This window comes from Malania oleifera, chromosome 7 (genome assembly GCF_029873635.1).
Source record: "Malania oleifera isolate guangnan ecotype guangnan chromosome 7, ASM2987363v1, whole genome shotgun sequence".
Classification (NCBI taxonomy): domain Eukaryota; kingdom Viridiplantae; phylum Streptophyta; class Magnoliopsida; order Santalales; family Ximeniaceae; genus Malania; species Malania oleifera.
Window position 1 is genome coordinate 66,029,176 of NC_080423.1, and position 22,465 is coordinate 66,051,640.

The following is a 22,465-nucleotide window of genomic DNA, read 5'->3' on the forward strand; positions in this document are numbered from 1 at the left end:
TTACTAAATAAATAATATTTAAATTTTAATTAATTAAAATAAAAAGATTAATTGCATTGCTTATTAGAAAAATATTAGTGCTTTTTAGTTGTGGAAAACAATTTTCATTTTCCATTATATTTTTTTTGAAAAATTACAATTTTTTTATAGTTTTAATTCTAAAACATTTGTATGAAATAAATAAACAATAATAAAAAGTTTCGGCAATTTTTGAATCTCAAATTTTTTTCCCAAATAATTATGAAAATGCCGCCTTCTTTTCCAATTTTCTAAATTTGTATAGAAAAGTTGGAAAACATCTTTTCATTATTTTATAGATTTCCAACTCTTTGTAGATGGGAGTGTGGAATTTATATCTTGGACTTTGATACATGTGGATTATTTATTGAGTGTCATCTAAATCCACAAAAATCCAAATTCAAGGCCAAAATTCCATGATCCCAAATGGTATCTTGTATATAATTTTTTAAAAATTGAAAAATAGGTTGTATCTTTTGTATTTATCTTGAAATCTAGAAATAAAAAATGAAAAATGTTCTGCACAACTAAGTAAACTCTTTATTTTCTACCTTTTAATACGGATATTGGAAAACTAAAAGAATAAGCTGAATTTTTTCTAATTTTTTGAAAAACTAAAAAATAGAAAATGAAAAATATTTTCCACAACTAAACGAGCTCTTAATAATTTAAATAAAAAGTATTATTTAGAAAATATATTATAACGTATTAATTATGAATGCAGTATAACAAATATAAATTCATACATCACTTATAATAAAAGTGAGTACCCAAACACCACTTATTTATTTTTAGATGCAACTGAACCACACTTTCCCAAAGAGCTTTATACTGCCATTGGTTTTTTCTCTAGCGGTGGATAGCTTATCTGCCTTTTTTTCCTATATACTTACTCTGTCGTGTGTGCTGAGTGCTCGCATGCTGCCTCCTTCTCTGTTAATTTAATTCCCTCTTCGTTTGTCAAAAAAATGTAATACCTATAAATAAAAAACTAAAAATGGGAAATAATATAGCCTATCAAACAGGTCCTTAGTAGTTGAGACCAACTTAAAATTTAAGATCGAAGATTTAATTGTGCGTTAACGATAAAATTAATACTCTTTGTGAGCTTTTATTGAAATTTATGGAGATTTTTTTCTCCAATTAAGAATTAAACTTCTAATAGTTTCGTATATCCACAGTTAGGTCATATATCATTCCTTCTGGTGTATGCTTATATTGTTAGATAACAAATTGCCAAATTATTTTTTATGCATTGCAATCTTTTGCAGGTTCTTGCTGCTAATTTTATTTCTTTGATTTGGAATGTGATTCTCTCATTTAAAGCTCATAAGGAGATTCTCCCAAAATAGGTATATTTATATTTCTAAAAATAAGAATTACTTCATAGTAGTGTTATATGTAAACAACATTAATCCTGCCTGTTTTTCTTAAAAAAAAAACATTAATCCTGCCTGTTTTTCTTAAAAAAAAAACATTAATCCTGCCTGTTTTTTCAGATTCTTACTTTATGTTTTAGATAATTTATGTAAAAGGGTAAAATTTTAAATTATTTATCACAAGCCTTGTTTTTTTTTTTTTTTTTTTTCAGTTGCTTCTAGATGAAGACAGACTCACAAAAGGTGTAATTGTTATTTCAGACTCTGTTGCCATCCCTACTAGGTACAAGACATTTTGAATAATAGTCGGTAATTAAAGTTGTAATTGTGACAGCACTTATAGCAGCAGCATCAATTTCTTGCTTGTGTTTGTTATGTGTGCATGCCTTAGTTAATTATGGCCATTCAAGTTGTACATTACAATCTGCAACTCAACTCTACAAGCTGCTGTTGCACAGTTACTATAATATTAAGATGTAACTTTGTAAAGCATTCTTTTTTGTATGCAACGTGTGACTGGAAATGATATAAAAATATGAAATCAGTGAACTGTTACTGTAAGATAAGTTTTAATTTTTTGTATCCAATCTTTTTTTCCTGGACTTCCATCCCGCCCAAAGGATCATGTTCTCAGCTCAAGAGAATATCCAATCTCAGCATGATTTTTTCTTGTGAATTATTTTATTTGCATGTGAATATTCCTTCTACCCCTTTCCCTTTTGCTTATCTTGTTCAGAAGGCTTTTCTCCTGGCTCTAGCCTTTTGTTTGGTTGGCATCCTCAATAAGGTTAACAGTTAACACCTAGTCACTGACAATCTCCTACGGATTATGTCAGATACCAATCATAGAGGACTATAGTGCCATTTATAGAGCAATCATACTGATGGGGTTTCCATCATAACATAATTTCTTCTTGTCCAGTCTTCTGGTGTGTATCTTCATCTGTAGCTTCTCTATGCATGGATGTCAATGTGTGATTACTTAGCTATATGTTTGCTTTCAAGTCTATGTATTACTATAAAATACATTACTGTGTGTGGGTGTGTTAAACCTGAATGTTGAGGTTCATATAGCATGGAGGTAAGACTCGGTACATCTTGCCCTCCAAAGATTCCCTATGGCGTGGATGCACTTGGTGTTAATTTTTTTAATTTTTTATTTTTTAATTTTAGCAAGTAAAATTCAATTTTTGAGCTCCCTTGGCTTTAATCTCACCCACAAATCCAATGTCCCTTTTTTAGTAAATATGGGCACTGTGTTACGGTGATCGCTGTGTTGCTTCAGCTGATTGCCTCTACTAATGTGACTGTACAGCCTGGTTCCTGATTTGGGCACCACAATCACATCACTGTCAATTTGAATAATCCTTCTATTGCTGCTGATTACAACGGTGAGGACTGTGCTTTGCGATGGTAATCATCTACTTATTTCTCATTTTGGTTCTACACATCTTTCCTCATACATCAAACCCGTAATATATTTTTACATGTTCCTAATATCACCTGTAAATTTATGTTCTCCTAGTTTACTAATAATAACAATGTGTTTATTGTATTCCATCCTTCTGTCTTGTGAAGGATCAGCTTGCAGGGGAAATGCTGCTGTAGGCTACCCTCAGTAAAGGTCTACCCTCCCATCGCCCTCTTTCTCTTAAGTACTTACCCTCTTGCACTCATTGGTGAACATACGACTCTGGATAATAAGCACAACTGTCTCGCCCACTCTTCCAGTTGTACTGTTTGTTGCATACTTCACTCTGATGCTTTATCAATTCCTGAGCCTAAGGAGTAAATTGCCTCTCTGTGTCATTTGGGAAGTATCACCATCTCTCGTTTCGTTGATCTGATCGTTCATTTCCAGGCCATTAGAGTTAAATCTTTTCTGATGGCAAACTTGTTTGAGTTGGATTGTTTTCGATGATTGTATTCTGTTTTATGTTTGAATTTTTTTTTCCAGTTGAAGGACCAAATATCATGAGACTTCCTGAGTTGCAAGATGTTCTCCATCTGCTGCATGCCAGCATGTGACTCTTTCTGTCATTTGTTATTTATATAAGTGTATGGTTTTTGCTGATTTTAACATCTGCATTTATTCATTAAATGAAGGAAGCAATTCTGTTCATAAATCTTGGGAGTATATCTGTCTCAATCATTCTTCAACCATAAATGATTCTCAGAAAATAATCATGTATGGTTAGCAGTGGTGTCAGCGATTGTATCTTCATTTTCTTTGACTATAAACATGCCTGTAGAAAATTGGACTGAAACTGAATCCACAGGGTGAGCACGCAGGTTTAACATTGGTTTAAGTTTTGGTTTCACTGCTTAGGTTTTCTGAAACCTAAGGTGTAGTCCCAAGAGGGGGGAGGGGGTGAATTGGGTTATTTAAAAATTATTCTTAAGAGTCTTTTCAGAAGTTTTAGACTTTTTACAATTCTTTAAAGACTTCTTTTGTTCTTATTGATTAGGCAATCCACACAACTCTTACTTCCTCTAATCAATCCACAATCACAAGAAGCACAACTAATTAATTAACTGTTCAAGCTAAACAACCACAACACAAGAAATCAATTCTTAATTTGCAATATTCAGCAGCCCTGTATATGATTGTGCAAGTCCTGTAGTTGGGTTTTGAATTGAATATTAAAATACCTTCCAAACACTTTTTCAAGATCAGAATTTAAATAAACTTCAGCTAATAGGTTTTGGGTTGTTAACCAATTAACGTACTTCCTTACGGTTTCCGCAAAAGATTAATTAACCAACGTACTTCCTTTCAGTTTCCGCAAGCCCAAGAACAAATTAGGCTTTGGGTTTACTTAATTTCCAATACGCGTTAGTTTATGATTGAAAGAATTACAACATCCACGCAGGTTATATCTTTGCTGAAATTTAAAAGAGAGTAAGGGAAAGAGAGTGATACCACAGCTTTTACGAGGTTCGGCTTACCCTAGCCTACGTCCTCGCCTTAGGTCAACCACCTAAGGAATTCACTATACCTTGTTCCTTTCGAGTGGAACAAAAACCTTACAAGAATTACCCTCTCTTTTAGGAAGAGAAATCTCTCCAAGCAACAACCTATGCTTGGTCCAACGATTCAACAACACCTTGAACCGTCAAAGATCAAGTGGAAAGATATGGATCTGCATACAAAAACACTCTCAAAACATAGAGCAAATTGTACAAGTTAAATTCCAAATCGTACTTCAAAACCAAAATTAAATAGAAAATGTGAAGTTTAAGATTTAGAAGTCACCAAATATTCTTTCTTATTGATATAAGAATTTTAGATGCAACTCAGAATTAGAACCCCTTTTTAATCCAGCAAATTCGTAGAGTTTTCCCCCAGCAAAGGTGTGATCAAGAATGAGCTTTAGGAAAGTTTTAGCATAGAAATCATGTATTGCTTAAATGTATTCTTCATTTAGTAAGGAAGGTATTTATAGACCTTTTTGAAGGAAAAGTTTTCTCATCAATCATGAAACATTTAAGTAATTTTTCAAAAAATATTAAATTATAAAATTAATTTTGAAAATCTTCCATTTAGGCAACTTTTCAAAAAATATTAAATTATAGAATAAATTTTGAAAATCTTCCATTTAGGTAACTTTTCAAAAAATATTAAATTATAAAATTAATTTTGAAAATTTTCCCGCAAGTTTGAAATTCAAAGATTCTTAATTTTGACAATCTTCCCGCAAGTTTGAAATTTAAAAATTCTCAATTTTAACAATCTTCCCACAAGTTTGAAATTCAAAAATTCTCCACAGAGTCAGTCGGCTGACGCACTTGACTGGGTCAATTTTTTGCACTAGTCAGTCGGCTGGGTAGTCTTCTCTTTTCAAATATTTTCTATTTCTGATTTCTTGAAAATCTAGTTTACTTGAAAAACTTAATTATAACTTTTCAAAAACATTTTCAAGAGTTTTTTTTTTTTTAAGTGCTAGTCTCTAAGTTTTTGTATCTTAAGGAGTTTCACATATCTAAATAGTGATGACTTGAAGTACTTACAAATATCCTTCTAAACATGATCTCCTTAATCACTAAATCTTTACTTCAAGGTTTGCTTGTCCTTTAAGCTCTTCAAGCATCATTTTACTCTCTACAATATTTGTAGTTTTAAGACCAATTACAATATCATACAATCATGGATCCAATATCATGCTCATTTCATCATTCAAGTTCAAGATCATTCAATATCAAATACTTCTCCCTCTTTTTTATGATGCATATCTCATGTTCGAATTTTTCAATGCTCAATTTTATCATGCTCATTTTTTGCTCAATACTACTCCCCCTTTTGACATCAATCAAAAAGAAAAAAAAATTAAGTTCAAATGAATAGATGAACACATACTTCTCAATATATTGCAATATAGTATATATATAGTGTGCTTCAATAGTCATATATCATATTTGGCATTCTTATTGCATATGTGTTGCGACGTCTTTGAATTTTCAATCATGCATATGGTGTCCAACATTCATATTTGTGAAAAAAAATACTTCAAAAATCACATTTGTCATGCATAATGCATCATTCAAATACCAAGATCATGACAATGTTACCAATATCGTTACATGCTCATAATTATGTTGTATTGCTCAAAAACCAGGTGATATATTCATGGATACCAATATACTTCTTTAGTTACCAATGTTGATGTCATATCATGCATTGCTCATGGATGCCAATTTTTCATTTGTTCATGTGATCCATCATAAGCATACATGGTCAAGTCATTTCAAAACTCATGTTTTTAAAACATGCCTAATAACTTTATGCTCAGATTTTCAAAAATATAGTAAGCCATAAATCATTAATATTTTTGCATCGACGTTAAAGATTTCAAGATATACACATGTAGCATATAGCACATAAGCATGAAGTCTATTATTCAAGAAACAATGGGAAAGAAAGCAACCAAACTAAGTGTTGTATCATTCACCATATCAAAGTACATGCCAAAACAAACTTAGAGTGTACGAAGAGACAAACCCTAGGTCAGTTGACTGACTGTTGATTTTTCTTTAAGCTTGTCTTTTCAGTTAGTTTCTCTACTATGTAGTAGACCAAACTCTCTTCTAATGGTTATAAATCTATCTTCTGAGAGAGGTTTAGTGAAGATATCAGCCCATTGATCATTTGTATTAATGAATTCTAGAATGATGTCCTCTTTTTGAATATGATCTCTTAGGAAGTGATGTCTTATGTCAATGTGCTTGGTTCTTGAGTGTGATATAGGATTTTTAGATATGTTTATTGCACTCTTATTATCACACTTAATTGGTATAGTTGTGTATTTCAAATTGAAATCTCTTAATTGTTGTTTCATGTAAAGTGTTTGTGCACAACAACTCCCGGCTGCTACATATTCAGCTTCAGCAGTTGACAAAGCCACGAAGTTTTGTTTCTTAGAGAACCAAGAAACTAAAGATCTTCCTAAGAAGTGACATGTGCCACTTGTACTTTTTCTATCTATTTTATATCCTGCATAGTCCGCATCTGAATAACTAATCATTTCAAAACCGATGTCCTTAGGATACCTTAGTCTTAAGTCCATAGTGCCTATTAATTATCTTAGGATTCTCTTAATAACTATTTGGTGTGATTCCTTAGGTGTTGATTGAAAGCGTGCACACATACACACACTAAACATTATGTCGGGTCTACTGGCAGTAAGATATAGGAGACTTCCAATCATACCTCTGTAATACTTTGAGTCTACGGGTTTTCCCTTTTCATCTTTGTCTAGGCTGATGGAGGTACTCATAGGTGTTCCTATGGGTTTGCTATTTTCCATTTTGAATTTTTGTATCATTTCTTTTATGTATTTGGATTGACTTATAAAAATCCCATTCTTTGCTTATTTAATTTGCAGTCCAAGAAAATAGTTTAACTCTCCCATCATGCTCATTTCAAATTCTTTTTGCATACATTTTGCAAACTCTTTACATAGATGTTCATTAGTGGCACCAAATATTATATCATCTACGTATATTTGAATTAAAAGTATGTCATCTTCCTTAGTTTTAATGAAAAGGTGCTATCAATTTTTCCTCTTGAAAAACCTTTCTTAATTAGAAATCCACTAAGTCTTTCATACCAAGCCCTAGGGGCCTGTTTTAATCCATACAAAGCCTTAGTTAATCTAAATACATGATTAGGATTTTCTATATTTTCAAAACCAGGGGGTTGTTCAACATATACCTTTTCATTTATATACCCATTTAAGAATGCCCTTTTGACATCCATTTGGTATAACAAAAATTCTTTGTAAGAAGCTTAAGCTAACAACATTCTAATAGCTTCCATTCTAGCTATAGGGGCAAAGGTTTCATCATAGTCTATCCCTTCTTCTTGATTATACCCTTTAGCTACAAGTCTAACTTTGTTTCTAATGATTATACCATTCTTATCCTTTTTATTTCTAAATGCCCATTTAGTTCCTATGATCGAATGATTTTCAGGTTTGGGTACTAATTGCCATACTTTGTTTCTTTCAAATTGGTTTTGTTCTTCCTGCATAGCGATTGTCCAAGAGTCATCTTTAAGGGTCCCTTCAACATCTTTAGGTTTATTTTGAGATAGGAATGCATAGTGATTGCATAGGTTCTTTAGAGAAGATCTAGTAGTTACACCTCTAGATAGTTTACTTATAATTTGTTCTTGAGGGTGATCTTTCTTATACTTCCATTCTCTTGGTAATTCTAGATTTTCTATAAATTCATCTTTTGGGTTTTCTTCATCTATTTCCTTTTCCTCCTTGATTTCTATCTCATCCTCCTTTTTGAAAATATCGTCATTTTCATCATTTTTGACTTCTCTTGAAAAAAAGATTAGATTCATCAAAGTCTATGTGAATTGATTCAATTATGGTGAGTGTTCTTTTGTTGTAGATTCTATAGGCCCTACTATTTGTGGAGTATTCTAGGAAAATACCTTCATCCGATTTAGCATCAAATTTTCCTAAGTTGTCTTTGTTATTTAGGACGAAACACTTACATCCAAAGACATGAAAGTAAGTTATGTTAGGTCTTCTTCCTTTCCACAATTCATAGGGTGTCTTGTTTAGGTTTGATCTAATGGAAATCCTATTAATTATATAGCAAGCTGTATTTACAGTTTCGGCCCAAAAATACTTGGGTAGGTTATTTTCATTAAGCATAGTTCTTGCCATTTCTTGGAGGGTTTTATTTTTCCTTTCCACAACTCCATTTTGTTGTGGGGTTCTAGGTGCTGAAAAGTTGAGATTTATGCCATGTTCATTGCAGAATTTTTCAACGTCTTGATTCTTGAATTCTCTTCCTTGGTCACTTCTAAGATTTGAGACATTATATCCATTCTCATTTTGAAGCTTCTTACATAGAGTGATTAATAAGTTGCAAGCTTCCTCTTTGTTAGCTAAGAACAACACCCATATGTATCTTGAGTAATCATCAACAATTACGAAGACGTATTGTTTTCCTCCTAAGCTCTTTGGGTTCTAGTAGGACTGAACAAGTCTAAGTGTATGAGTTTTAGAGGTCTACTAGTTGATATATGTTTCTTCTTTTTGAAGTTTTTCTTGATTTGTTTTCCTAGTTGACAAGCATCACACACTTTATCTTTGACAAATTTGGTGTTAGGCCAACCCTTAACTAAATTCTTTTTAGAAAGCTTGGATATAAGATCCATGCTTGCATGTCCTAGCCTCTTATGCCAAAGCCAACTATTTTCACTCATGGCAGCTAAGCAAGCTATATCTTGAGAGATCAAGCTATCAAGGTTTATGCAATATACATTGTTTATTCTATGTGCAGTGAATAGTGTCTTTTGATCCTTAGAATCTTGAATTATGCATTTTTCTTTCTTAAATATTATTTCAAATCCTTTGTCACTAAGTTGACTAATGCTTAATAAATTATGCTTTAGACCATCTACTAACAAGACATCGTCTATAGTAAGTAAAGAGTCTTTACCTATTTTACCAATTCCGATGATCTTGCCTTTTGCATTGTCACCGAAGGTTACAAATCCTCCATCATTTTGAGTGAGAGAAGTGAACTTTAGATTTATCTCCCGTCATATGCCTTGAACATCCGCTGTCCAAGTACCATTTATCCTTTGATGGAGTGGTCCTAAAGCAAACCTACAAGAAAGGATTTATGTTGTTACTTTAGGAACCCAAACCTTCTTAACTTTATTTAAATCTTGTCTAGTTTTAGCATTTATCTTCCACTTATTTTTTACTTTAATGTACTTTTTCTTGAGTGGACAATTAAACATTATGTGGCCTTTATTTTTACACATGTAGCAAGTGGTGTGCTTATAAATATTTGTTGATCAAAGTGCTTGCAAATGTTTAGATTGGTTTACAAAATATCCCATAAACAAGTTTTTCTTTCTTTTGTTTGGTGTTCCATTGTAACCGATTCCTTCTTTGTTGTTTGGCATCCTTTGTTGTCCTACCATTTTTTCGAAGTTATCTTTACCTTTGGTAAAATTGTAGATGACCTTTTCTTTCTCTTAAATTTGGTTTTTAAGATCATTTATTTCTTGCACTTTCTTGCTATCTTCATTCACTTGAGACTTAGCTAATTTTTGAGACAAGTTATCTACATTCTTCTCAAGTTCTTCAATCTTTAAGTCTTTTTCTTCTTCAACAAGTTTTGAGGATTCAAGCTAATTTCTAAGTGTTTCATTTTGTTGTTTCAAGTTTATGTTCCTCTTTGAGACTTTAATAAAATTGTTATGTAGAGAGAATAATTCAAATTGAAGTTCTTTGTAAGAGGGCATGCTTTCACACTAATTACTACATGATTCATCACACGAATCTTCAGAGAGAAAGTAATAAGAGTTTACCTCTTCGTTATGTGCCATGAAGCACATGTTTGCTACTTCTTGATCGTTTGACTCACTCTCCGATTCACTCGAACTTGTGTCATCCCAAGTTGTTTTCATTGCAGGCTTCTTTTTCTTCTTTTCCTTCTTGAGTTGTGGGCATTCTGGCTTGATGTGCCCGACCTTTTTACATTGATAGCAAGTGGGAGGATCATTTTTGCTTTTGTATTCTTTTTTATTACTTTCTCCTCTTTCAACTTTTGATCCATTGAATTTTTTAGCAAATTTCTTGTTTCTTTTCAAGAATTTTCCAAGTCTTTTAGTTATTAGAGCTAAGTCTTCATCTTCTAATTCACTAGATTCATTATCTTCCTCACTTGAATGTTCTTTCAAGGCTTTTAGAGCTATAGACTTCTTGTTTTTGTTTTCAGTTTTTTTTTCTTTCAATATCATTTCATAGGTTAAAAGAGATCCTATGAGTTCATCTAAGGAAGTTGTTTTAAGGTTTCTCCCTTCCGTTATGGTTGTGGCTTTTGGTTCCCAAATAGGTGGAAGTGCTCTTAGAATTTTGCGGATCATCTCATGGGTGGAATATGTTTTTCCTAAGGCACTTAGTGAGTTTGTGATATGCGTGAACCTAGTGTACATGCTTGTTATAGATTCATCGGAATTCATTCTAAAAGTTTTGTATTCACTAGTTAATATATCAATTCTACTTTCCCTAACATCTACCGTGCCTTCATAGGTTACTTCTAATTTATCCCAAATCTCTTTAACTGTTTTACATGCCATTATTCTATTGAATTCATTTGCATCAAGTGCACAGTATAAGGCATTTATTGCACTTGAGTTAATTTGCAGCATTTCGTAATCTGATTCGACTGGTTCTTCATCTTCTTTAGGTGCTTCTTTTCCATCTACTAGTTTAGTAGGAATCAGATTTCCATTTGTAACAACATTTCATGCCTTCCAGTCATTGTTTGAAGATAAATTCTCATTCGTTGCTTCCAAAAGGTGTAATTTAGTCCACAAAAAATTGGTGGCCTAGTTGAGGATTGACCCTCACCAAAGGGAGCTATTCCTATTTGTGCCATTTTGATCTTTATATAGCTACTTGTTAGGTTTTGCTATAACCGGGCTCTGATACAAATTGAAACCTAAGGTGTAGTCCCAAGAGGGGGGGATAAATTGGGTTATTTAAAAATTATTCTTAGAGTCTTTTCACAAGTTCTAGACTTTTTACAATTCTTTAAAGACTTCTTTTGTTCTTGTTGATTAGACAATCCACACAACTCTTACTTCCTCTAATCAATCCACAATCACAACAAGCACAACTAATTAATTAACTGTTCAAGCAAAACAACCACAACACAAGAAATCAATTCTTAATTTGCAATATTCAGAAGCCCTGTATATGAATGTGCAAGTCCTGTAGTTGGGTTTTGAATTGAATATTAAAATACCATCCAAACACTTTTTCAAGATCAGAATTTAAATGAACCTTCCGTTAATAGGTTGGGTTTGTTAACCAATCAACGTACTTCCTTACGGTTTCCGTTAAAGATTGATTAACCAACGTACTCCCTTTCGGTTTCTGCAAGCCAAAGAACAAATTAGGCTTTGGGTTTACTTAATTTCGAATACGCGTTAGTTTATGATTGAAAGAATTACAACATCCACATAGGTTATATCTTTGCTGAAATTTAAAAGAGAGTAAGGGAAAGAGAGTGACACCACAAATTTTATGAGGTTTGGCTTACCCTAGCCTACGTCCTCGCCTTAGGTCAACCACCTAAGGAATTCATTAGACCTTGTTCCTTACGGGTAAAACAAAAACCTTACAAGAATTACCCTCTTTTTCAGGAAGAGAAACCTTTCCAAGCAACAACTTATGCTTGGTCCAACGATTCAACAACACCTTGAACCGTCAAAGATCAAGTGGAAAGATATGGATCTGCGTACAAAAACACTCTCAAAACATAGAGCAAATTGTACAAGTTAAATTCCAAATCGTACTTCAAAACCAAAACTAAATAGAAAATGTGAAGCTTAAGGTTTAGAAGTCAGTAAATGTTCTTTCTTATTGATATAAGAATTTTAGATGCAACTCAAAATCAAAACCCCTTTTTAATCCAGCAAATTCGTAGAGTTTTCCCCTAGCAAAGGTGTGATCAAGAATGAGCTTTAGGAGAGTTTTAGCATAGAAATCATGTATTGTTTGAATGTATTTATAGATCTCTTTGAAGGAAAAATTTTCTCATTAATCATGAAGCATTTAAGTAACTTTTCAAAAAATATTAAATTATAAAATTAATTTTGAAAATCTTCCATTTAGGTAACTTTTCAAAAAATATTAAATTATAAAATTAATTTTGAAAATCTTCCATTTAGGTAACTTTTTAAAAAAATATTAAATTATAAAATTAATTTTAATAATTTTCCCGCAAGTTTGAAATTCAAAGATTCTTAATTTTGACAATCTTCCCGTAAGTTTGAAATTCAAAAATTCTCAATTTTGACAATCTTCCCGCAAGTTTGAAATTTAAAAATTCTCCACAGAGTTAGTCGACTGAGTCAATTTTTTGCATTAGTCAGTCGACTGGGCAGTTTTCTCTTTTTAAATATTTTCTATTTTTGATTTCTTTGAAATTTAGTTTACTTGAAAAACCTAATTATAACTTTTCAAAAACATTTTCAAGAGTTTTTTTTTTTTTAAGTGCTAGTCTCTGAGTTTTTGTATCTTAAGGAGTTTCACACATTTAAATAGTGATGACTTGAAGTACTTACAAATATTCTTTTAAGCATGATCTCCTTAATCACTAAGTCTTGCAGCCTCTTGAGGTTCAGTCTTTACTTCAAGGTCTACTTGGCTTTTAAGCTGTTCATGTATCTTTTATTTCTTCAATGTTCTGAGAAGCTTTCATTTGGTTGACTTCGATCTCCAACTTACTTCCATGATTAATCGTGAGTGTCCTTTTATTTAGACCTGAATTAAAACCACTCAACAACGCATGTTAAAACATCTTTCATTTTGTTATCATCAAAACAAGATTGAAAAACCCAATTAGGCCAACATTTTCTTTCCTACCAATCAATTCGTAACTTTTTCATTTTATGCTGCCATTTGGTTTGATGGCAAGAATGGTGCACCTTCAGCAGGTTGGTGCCTGAGCTGCTGATATTCTGAGCTCCCTCTGCTCGAATATTATCAGAGTTTTGAGGGTCAATTCTTTCTATTTCATTGTCAGAAGTAATTTTTTAAATGGATGGGTAATTGGTTAGTGAAATTGATTACTCTTGAATTGGTCATGATTGGGGAGACGGTGGGGACTGATCAAGTTTCTAGGCACTGGGCAGGGTTTTTTAGAAGATATACAGCTAACATGTCATTCCATAAGGCTTATAATCATGAAGATCCTATAAGAGAATCAGTTTTCAAGCAATTAAGCATCCAAAGGCCTCCATATTATGCAAATATTCCCAGTGAAAATCATTAACTTTGGTAGTCAAGGCAGCTTCTAGGCGAAGGCTATCGTCTTCTTGTTGTGAAGCTGGATGAAGTATGTCTTGCATGTGTGATTCGTGGCACAAATATTTGAAGAGGATGGGCTGGCCTATGGTGTGCTCACTTTATGTTTGTGCTAGCATGCTTTTTTGTAAAGTAAATTGTGGAATTTTCTCATCAGGCAGGCATAAATAATTGTATTAAATAAGCAGCCCCAGTCAATAGTTGTACCGAACCGAGCCTTTGGGGGAATATCTTCAGCAAAATCGATTTCAGTAGGTGCAGGTGAGCAGAAGATTCTCAAATAATTTTAAACATGGTTGTTAATAAGCTAAAGCGGGATTTTTAGTAGGGAACAACGGGTAGCCAGAGAACTTTATGTGATTAGAAGTCTACAAGTGAAGCTAAGAGGAGACTGAAATCAAATATCATGGAGAGGTTAAAGGGGTTTTTGAAGGACTTTGTATGGCAGGAGACTTGATTAACAACTAAGGATAGAGGAGAAGTAGAATTTGAAGGCATGATATGATCTCTATTTGGGTGTAGGTTCCTGGAAAGTCAAACAGCTAGTAGGATCCAAAACCTACCTTTAAAAAAAATCGAAGGGGAAGGCTTGGTTAATCTCCTAGTTCCTGTCTTCAATTTTTGCAACTCTTGAAAAGGCAGTTGGAGGTAATGGGTTATTCCAGGGGGGAAGTGATTCAGTATTACAAGTGTTTGACTGTGAGGATGATTTGGATTGCCTGTTTCAGGCAAAGAAGGATATGGTACTTAATAAGGATGTGGAAGATAAGGCAATAAATTATGTTGGCTTATCCAAGTTCATGGTGGTGAATGATGATAAATCTGAGTTGGACTTTAGGCTGAATGGAGATTTGGAATGTGGAACAAGGAAATCCTTACAATAGTAGGAATCTTTATAACATGTCTAAATCTGTTCAGGTTGGTGTTCTGTGTTTATTTTTTGAAAGGTGTTGCAAGTCCAAATAGAGGCTTGACTGAGAGGAATGAATTGGTTTTGGTTCCTGTTCAGCCTCTCCCCATTGTTTTCTCACCTTCTTTTTCACCTACTAAGTGTGTTTTACTTGCAATTAATTGCTGTATGAATTCATTTGACAATCTTGCTCTAAGCAACGATATCTTGTCTACTCCGTTGCAAGTTGAGGTTGTTAATGATTTAGCTTACGTCGAAGAGAAGAAATAGATTAAAAAAACCATTATGCCCATTGATCCATCAGTGGACAAGGACAATTGAGTTGCATAAGCTCGTCTAGAGGGCTTGGGCTTGAATCTAGTTAATTGTGTTCGGTAAAATGTTAAGATCTTTGTCTTACCTAAGTCACATTTTAAAAAGGAAAAGAAAAATGAAGAAGAGTTTCAAAAATTGGCTTCATTTATTAATTATGGGGAAAAAGAAGGGTAGGGATAAGCATGGCAACATATGATCCTTATGAGAATCCTTAGCTAGAATATGAAGGGTTTAGGAGAGTCTGTGATTAGTCAAGTCATCTTCAAAAGTGGAAACAAAGTTACCAAAGGTCGATAGGAGTCTTATTAGGGGTACCTAGTATGTTCAATCTATATATTTAGAGAGCTCTTTCTTTTGGGTCTTCTGGGGGTCAAATGGCTCTCTAGGATACTAGTTTTGCCTCTTCGGTGGATAGCTTTGAAGGGTATTTCACTCTTACTATTTTGTTAGATTTGCAATAGCTGGGGAATTAGTGGCTTTTTTTTTCTTTCGATTTATAGTCCTCGGTATGATGTTATATATTTCTTAGTTCTTGTTCTAGTATGGAGGTTCTTGGTTGTTTTATTAGAGAGAGTGGTTTGAGGAACTTCTTGTTGGTTAATGATGTGTTTACTTGGTGTTTGGGTAGTGATCAATGACTAGTCACATCTATAGATCCTTGTGTTGTAGTAAGTGAGAGGGTGTTTTTCTTATTATTTCTTAGGTGACATTTATTGGGCTACTCTCAGATCACTTTCCCTTAACTTTGGTGACCTCTAATGTTAGATGGGTCCCACTCTTTTTTGTTTTGAGAATATGGGCTTACTCATTCTTCTTCTTCTGTTGAGGATTTTTGGAGGAATAATTTGATTTAGGGTGGGAGGGGCTTATGTCTATGAGGAGGTTGAAATTTCTTATATTGTCCTTGAAGAAATGGAATGTGGAGGCTTTTGAGATGTGAGGATTGGGAAGACTAGGATTTTGAAGGAGTTGGAGGATATTATTATTTTTGATCTTGGTAATATTTTAGACTTGGTCTTTAGGAGTGACTCGGAAGAATGGAAGGGACGAGGAATTCTTGAAGAAAAAATATGAGTTGGGGAGAAAAGGTTAGGTTAAATGGGTGAAGGTGGGGGATTATAGTACTATATTTCATTTTTATTTTTCCATAGAATAGCTTATGATAGGTGGAGAGAAATGTGATTAATGAGGTGGTGATATGGTTGGTTGTCAAAGATTAGGAGGCCTTTGTGGAGGAAATTACTAAGTTTTTTTAGGAATTTGTATTTGAAGGAGGTTTTGCATCAACCTATAATCAAAAGATTGGATTGGTGCCCTATCTTGAGTGTTTACCAGGCTGTTTGAAGAGAAGGTGGTTAAGAGGGCAGTGTTCATAAACAGTGATAGTGCCAGAGCTAAATTGTTTAATTTTTCTTTCATTCAACATTGTTGGGATTAGCGTGATGAAAGTATTTCGTGAATTCTCTACTAGTAGAGTGATTCAAAAGAATATAAATTCTCTTTCATTTATCTAGCCCTTAAGAAGGATCATTAATTAGGGTTAATAGCTTTAGACCTATTAGTTTTGTTAAAGCTTGATATACATTGCTTGCCAACAACCTAATAGCCTAAGCTTTTAGGTAAAGTGGTATCATGGTATCAGAGTTGGTTACTAGGAGATCGTGGGTCTTGGTCTTGTTGCATGCGTTTATTGTGTGTTTTTAAAAAATAATTGTATTCCCTGCAATGGGTATCTATTGTTTGTTTCTCTCTCCATGTGTTTTTGGGCCCTGCACATCCCCACTCCACGCCTCGGGGGGGGGGAGGGGGTTGTTTGTTAAAGCTTGATATACATTGTTAGCTAACAACTTAAGAGCTTCAGCTTTTTAGGTAAACTGGTATTCTAACGTGTTTGATTACAATTGCGTATAAGATTATTACAGAAGTTGTTGATTGGCCAAGAGAAGCTGTAGGGGACACCATTTCTTATTCCTCTACTTTTGTTGGAGGTTGCTATATTTTAGATGTTATTCTTGTGGCCGATGTGGTTGTTGAAGAAGTTTAACAGGAGTAAACAGAATGGTTTAATATTTATATTTAAACTTTGAAAAAGCTTTATGATAGGAGAGTTGGTGCTTGTTCCATAGTCTTTGTTAGGAAGGGTTCTGGTGCAAAATAGTGTGTTGATCAAGGATCGTCTTTGTACTACTTTTCTTTTGGTGATTATTACAGTGGAGCTGAAGACTTGGTTTTCAGCTTCTTGGAGGGCGGGGGCTGGGCTAGTCGTAGGTATATGAGATGAAAATCCTTATCCCCTTTTTTATTTTTATTTTTATTTTTATTTTGGTTGCAAATGTTTTGAGTGAGATGATTGAGAGGGCGCAGGTTTAGTTCAGAGTATGGCGGTGGGTAGGGATTTTTTTTTTTAATTTTTTTTTAAAAGAGGGGTGCAACTCGAGGACTTTCTAGGAGGTCACCCATCCTAGAACTGCTCTCGCTTAAGCACGCTTAACTGCAGAGTTCTGATGGGATCTGGTGCATTAGGGTTGCTTTGATCGCACCCGTGCTTTTGTTTTGTGGGGGGGGGGGGGGGGGGGGGTGGTGGCATGTGACACTGGGGTTACAAAGTTAGATCCTCTTCTTTCCTATCATTGTTCATGTTGTGCTAATAGTTAATGGTAGATACTACATTTTTTCGGTTTGATGTTAGGCTCTTCATTTGTTGTATTCTTTGCTACTTTGCAGGTTTTGGGTTGGTCTTAGAACTTAAGCTTTGATGTTAGGGCCCCTAATTTGAGTCTGGAGGTGACTTCTAGTAGTAGGCTTGTGGGTTACAGATGCTTAAGTGGCGTTCGACTTATTTGGAGTTTTTTTTCTTTCTCAGTTGTAATCCTCACTCCTTGAGATTTTGGGATTTTGTCGTTTGCCAAGATTCTGAAATGTTCTAATGACAAGAAGGGCCACTTTTTTTTTTTCCTTTGGGTATCACGTTACTCTGTCTTTCATTGATGCCTCTTTAGTCGAGGCTTATCTTTCATAATGAGAGATTTTCTTTGGTCAGGAGTGGGGAGGATGAGTGATCATCTTGTGAGTTGGGAGGTTGCTTAGGAGGTCTTAGTGTGAGGAGGACTTGAATCTTGGTTACTTGGGGTCTAAGAATGTTGCTCTAGTGGAAAAATCATTTTGGCATTTGCCTTTGGAAATTAATTGTCTTGAACATCAAGTAATCAAGATCAGATTCGTCTTACAAGTGAATGAATGGGATGATAATGCTAGAGTACGAGTGACTCTTGAAAGCCCATGGAAAATTCACTAAAGAAGTATTTCCTCTATTCGTTCCTTGTACTAAATTTAAAGTGGGATATGGTTGCTGTCTTCATTATGGGAGGATCTTCGGTTGGAAGGTAGTGTTGTCTATTTGCCTTTTCTCACTTTTTTTTTTTTTCGTTTGTCATAATGCACCTTCTTTTTTGATTGTTAAATAATTTTGTTAAATAATTTTTTTTCTTTGGATTTTCATTTCCATAAATATCATAATGATAGGAAAGAAGGGGATCTATTTTCCTTTTTTGTTGGATTCAATATATTACTCATAAAGTGGGGAATATTAGGGTTTGGACTTTGGATGCCTCAGGTCCTTATCTTGTAGGGTTTTATTTTTATTTTTATTATTTTTTCCAGTCGCCCAACTTAGCCCTCGCTTATTTCTCCTTTTGCTAATTGTTCCTGGAAAGCAAAGACTTTTTTGCGGATTGATATATTCTTTATAGAGTTATTACCAATGATCTAGTACAAACAAGGTGGTCCTAACTTCACTTTGTAGATGGTCAAAACTTACACTGATACAATTATTGCACTTCAAATACGAGTAGTCAATCTTATTCCACGAAGTATTATGTTTTCATTATTTTATACTTCAGTCAGTCATCTTCTTTCATCAATTTGCTCTTTTAGATTCTATAACCTAATTCTAGTATAATTATTTATTAACTTTTTTCTTCTATTTTTAAAATATGTCTAACATTATAATCCTATATTGTGTAGTTTATCTTTCTGCTAGTGCTAGGGCACTTTACTATCTTTACATGACAGTTGGCTTGTTATCCTGCTTAAGAAAAATTTATTTAACATGTATTTGGTCCAATCTTGAAAGCTATCATGTATTCATTCTTTGAAGCATATATTTATCTTTAGGAGATCATATGACATAGAACAAATTCTAAAAGTCTATCAATTGACATTTTCTTGTCTCTAAATTCATTTCCTCCATGATCATTGGATTGTTTCCAGTTGTATAGAACTTTACATAACTTACCTTCTTTTTCGCACCATTGATTATTTCTTATATGATATTATTTATATCTTTTCTACACCATTGTTTGATATTTTTGAGTAATGCAACTAAAAGAGTATCAACAGTGAAAATATTCAATTAATATCTCTTGACCTAAAATCAATTAAGTATTTATAATTATGTCATCTATTCTTCTAACACGTTCAATGCTATGTCATAGTCTTATATTTGTAATGACACCCTACTCTAGTTTTATATTTTTATTCCCTATATACCAACATTTAAACCTTCTCTCTCTCTCTCCTGAGCTTTTCACTCACCCACTTAATTTTTCTATGGAAAATATGGTATGTGCTTGCTTCTAATCGTCATACTTTGTCCAATTAGAATTTTTATATGTTTAAAGTCTATTTATTTTATATTGAATTAGGTTTTTTTCTACTCATTTCTTGTTGCAGAGTTGTATATTCGTTAGTTGACAGTATTTAAGAATCCCTCATTGCCCAAATTTGATGAAACCAAGAGTTGTATAAGTGAATTTTAGGTTGAAATAGGAAAGCTCTCATTGATTGTTATTTTTGTCAGTTGGAGGAACACACTGAACTTGGGGTACAGAACAAGAGATAGTTCATCTCTTAACCTCGGATCCTCCTCATATCTCAGGATTCAAAGTCGAAAACTTCGATATGGAAATCTTGTGCTTTAACAATCGAGATGTCTCTCAGAAGATGAAACTTTTATGTGTGAACAATGCTCTCTTATTATTGGGACTCCCAATCAGGTTTTACATGCTCCTCAATAATTAAATAACTTCCAAATCTTAATTTTACTGAAGCCTTCCTTATTCGGAGTATGTGTTTTGTTGTTTTGGGTAGCCTCATTCGTGTTAGTATTCTTCTTATTCATGGTATAAAAGAAGAGCAATTATGGTGTTTTGTGAATTTAGAAAAGCATGCAAGTTAAAGAGCTTAGCTCTCTTTCTAATAATGTAGATTTTTAAAAAAGAAAATACGAAGCAGTTGCTGTTGATGCCATAGCTAATCTCGATCAATCCTCCATATACTTTGCGCACCGTTCACTAACTCAATTTTAAAATATGTAGAATTGACCAAGTACCTAACGTTTTCTCTTGCTATTATTTTTGCGATGTGTCATGAGTGCTCGACATTATTATAACTATTAGTAGGTCTACTATTTTATAAAGCCTCATGTACTTGACCAAATGATAAGTTGCGAAAAAGATTTTTAACCATAATAACTCTTTTGCTCGTGTTTTTCTTTCTTCTTTCTTACCTTCTTTATTTAAAAAAATTCCCGTAAAAGTTTAATATTATTAACTCCCCTCCCTAACATGTGTTGGATAATTGAAAAAAAGACCTGGATTTGATTTAATTTTTTGTTTTTCTTTAAATAAAAAAGTTTATTCTCATATTATAAAAACAAGTAAAAGGAAAGGGGATCTTCTTATATACTCTAATTTATTTTAATACTTCTTTATTAAAATAAGTATCTAAGAAAAAAAGTATTAATGGTAAGTGCCTAATTTTAGTTTATAAAATCATTCTTGTGTGTGTGTGTGTGTATTTTTTTAATTAGAGCTTGCCAGAAAGCTTTTTAAAGTTACTGTTATTCCCATGCGTAGGGATTTTATGAGCGACGTAATTTTATAAGAAAGGTCGGTCATTTTGCTTATATATATATATATGACGCATAATTTAATAAAAAAGACACTGAGAAATTTAAAAAATAAAAGCTTCTATCACTTCTTGCTTCTTCCACCTATGTCCACGGTTCCATCAATCTTTTTATGCACAAAATTGTTTTAAAGTGTAAATGAATATGAGTAAAGAGAAAAAAGAAGTGGTAGGTTGAATATTGGCTTCTCCCTTTCCTTTACACTCAATGAATAATATATATTTTACAACTGTAATTATTATAAGGATAAATATAACTTTTAAACATTAGTGAAAATGGGAACACGAAGACTTTTAGATTTCATTTGAAACTCAAAAAATATTAAGAAAAAAAAACAAAGGAATTTTTAGTTTTATGTTTGGTTATTGAGAAAAAAAAAAGTAAATAATATGTAAAATGGATAAACAAAAATTTGATTGTACACATTATTTATGTTTAGTTTTTTTTTTTTTAAAGTTTTTAATCATATTCAAATAAATATTTATTGTTAATAGTATTTAATAGAGAAGGAAAATATTAAAGAAGATAAATTATTTCTTTATTTATTACATAAAATCATCTATCCAAATATACTTTTAGTATTTATGACTAATTACAATTTGCATTCGTAATATCATAAGCATTTATAATGTAGTGAAAGGAAAAAGGAATGATGAGGAGAGGAGAACGTCAGGATGAGGTAACGGCGGAAATGCGGAGGCGGTGGTAAAGGACACAGTGTCCCCTTCATTAATTAAATTATTACATTTGACAATGACAACGACTGGTTCAGAGAGGACACCCCACCACCATATCACACCTTCTCTCTCTCTCTCTCTCTCTCTCATAGATATATTTGGGGAGAGAGAAAGGGATGAAATCAATAAAGCGGGGGAGGCACGTAGAGTTGAAATGTGTTCGGGAGGAGGAAGCAAAGTCAAAGACGGGTTGGTGTACTTGATTGTACCGAGAAGAAGATCGAATTACCTGCAATCACCATCCGCTGGATTGTCATGTCAAGGGCCACCATTCCTACGATCCAACGGTGACCAATCTACGGAGGCCACCGACTCCCCCCCTCTGCCTCTCCTAATGAAAGCCAACTTTTCAGTTTCCATGCAAGCGCTCTCTGATCCCTTCCTTCCCTGCAACCATCGCCATCGCCATCGCCATATATAACGATGATTGATGAGATGTGCAGAGAGAGAGAGAGAGAGAGAGAGAGAGCGTAGATGGTGATCTACGGACAGTGCTCCTGCTTGTTAATATGAAGGGAGCAGTGAAGGGATTGGTTTATAATGATAATAATAACAATGAAGATGAAGGGAATCGATTTGATCTTTCCCTTGGCCCTCTCCTTTCTGCATCCCTTTCTCCAACCTGCTTTGCTTTATGTGGCATGCCTTCAAATGGATCGCATTTGCTACTTTTGTTTTTCCCTTTTTATTTACTACTTTAGATTACATCATTTGGCTGAGTTTTTTACGAAAATATTAAGAAAGAAAAAGAAAAAAAAATGCTAATATAAGTGGATGGAGAAAAA

General features: G+C 33.5%; 1 protein-coding gene and 1 pseudogene across 7 annotated transcripts in view; one reads left to right on the forward strand and one right to left on the reverse strand.

Moving 5' to 3' along the window:
• LOC131160401 (protein sym-1) overlaps positions 1-20,189 on the forward strand; it is a 61,530-nt gene extending 41,341 nt beyond the window's left edge. Inside the window, exons 7-11 of one of the 7 annotated variants that reach the window (XR_009138024.1) lie at positions 1,290-1,370; positions 1,610-1,680; positions 2,713-2,810; positions 2,976-3,021; positions 19,834-20,189. Coding sequence is in view for 1 of the 7 variants with exons in the window: in XM_058116058.1 (XP_057972041.1) it covers positions 1,290-1,370 (81 nt within the window). In the remaining 6 variants the exon portion in view is untranslated. Of the gene's footprint in view, positions 1-1,289; positions 1,371-1,609; positions 1,959-2,712; positions 2,811-2,975; positions 3,022-3,354; positions 3,433-19,833 lie in introns of those variants that run through there. The other 6 variants (XR_009138027.1, XR_009138029.1, XR_009138025.1 and 3 more) reach the window with 6 other exon arrangements.
• LOC131161132 (5S ribosomal RNA) lies at positions 17,399-17,517 on the reverse strand (annotated as a pseudogene).
• Positions 20,190-22,465: the final 2,276 nt, after the last annotated feature.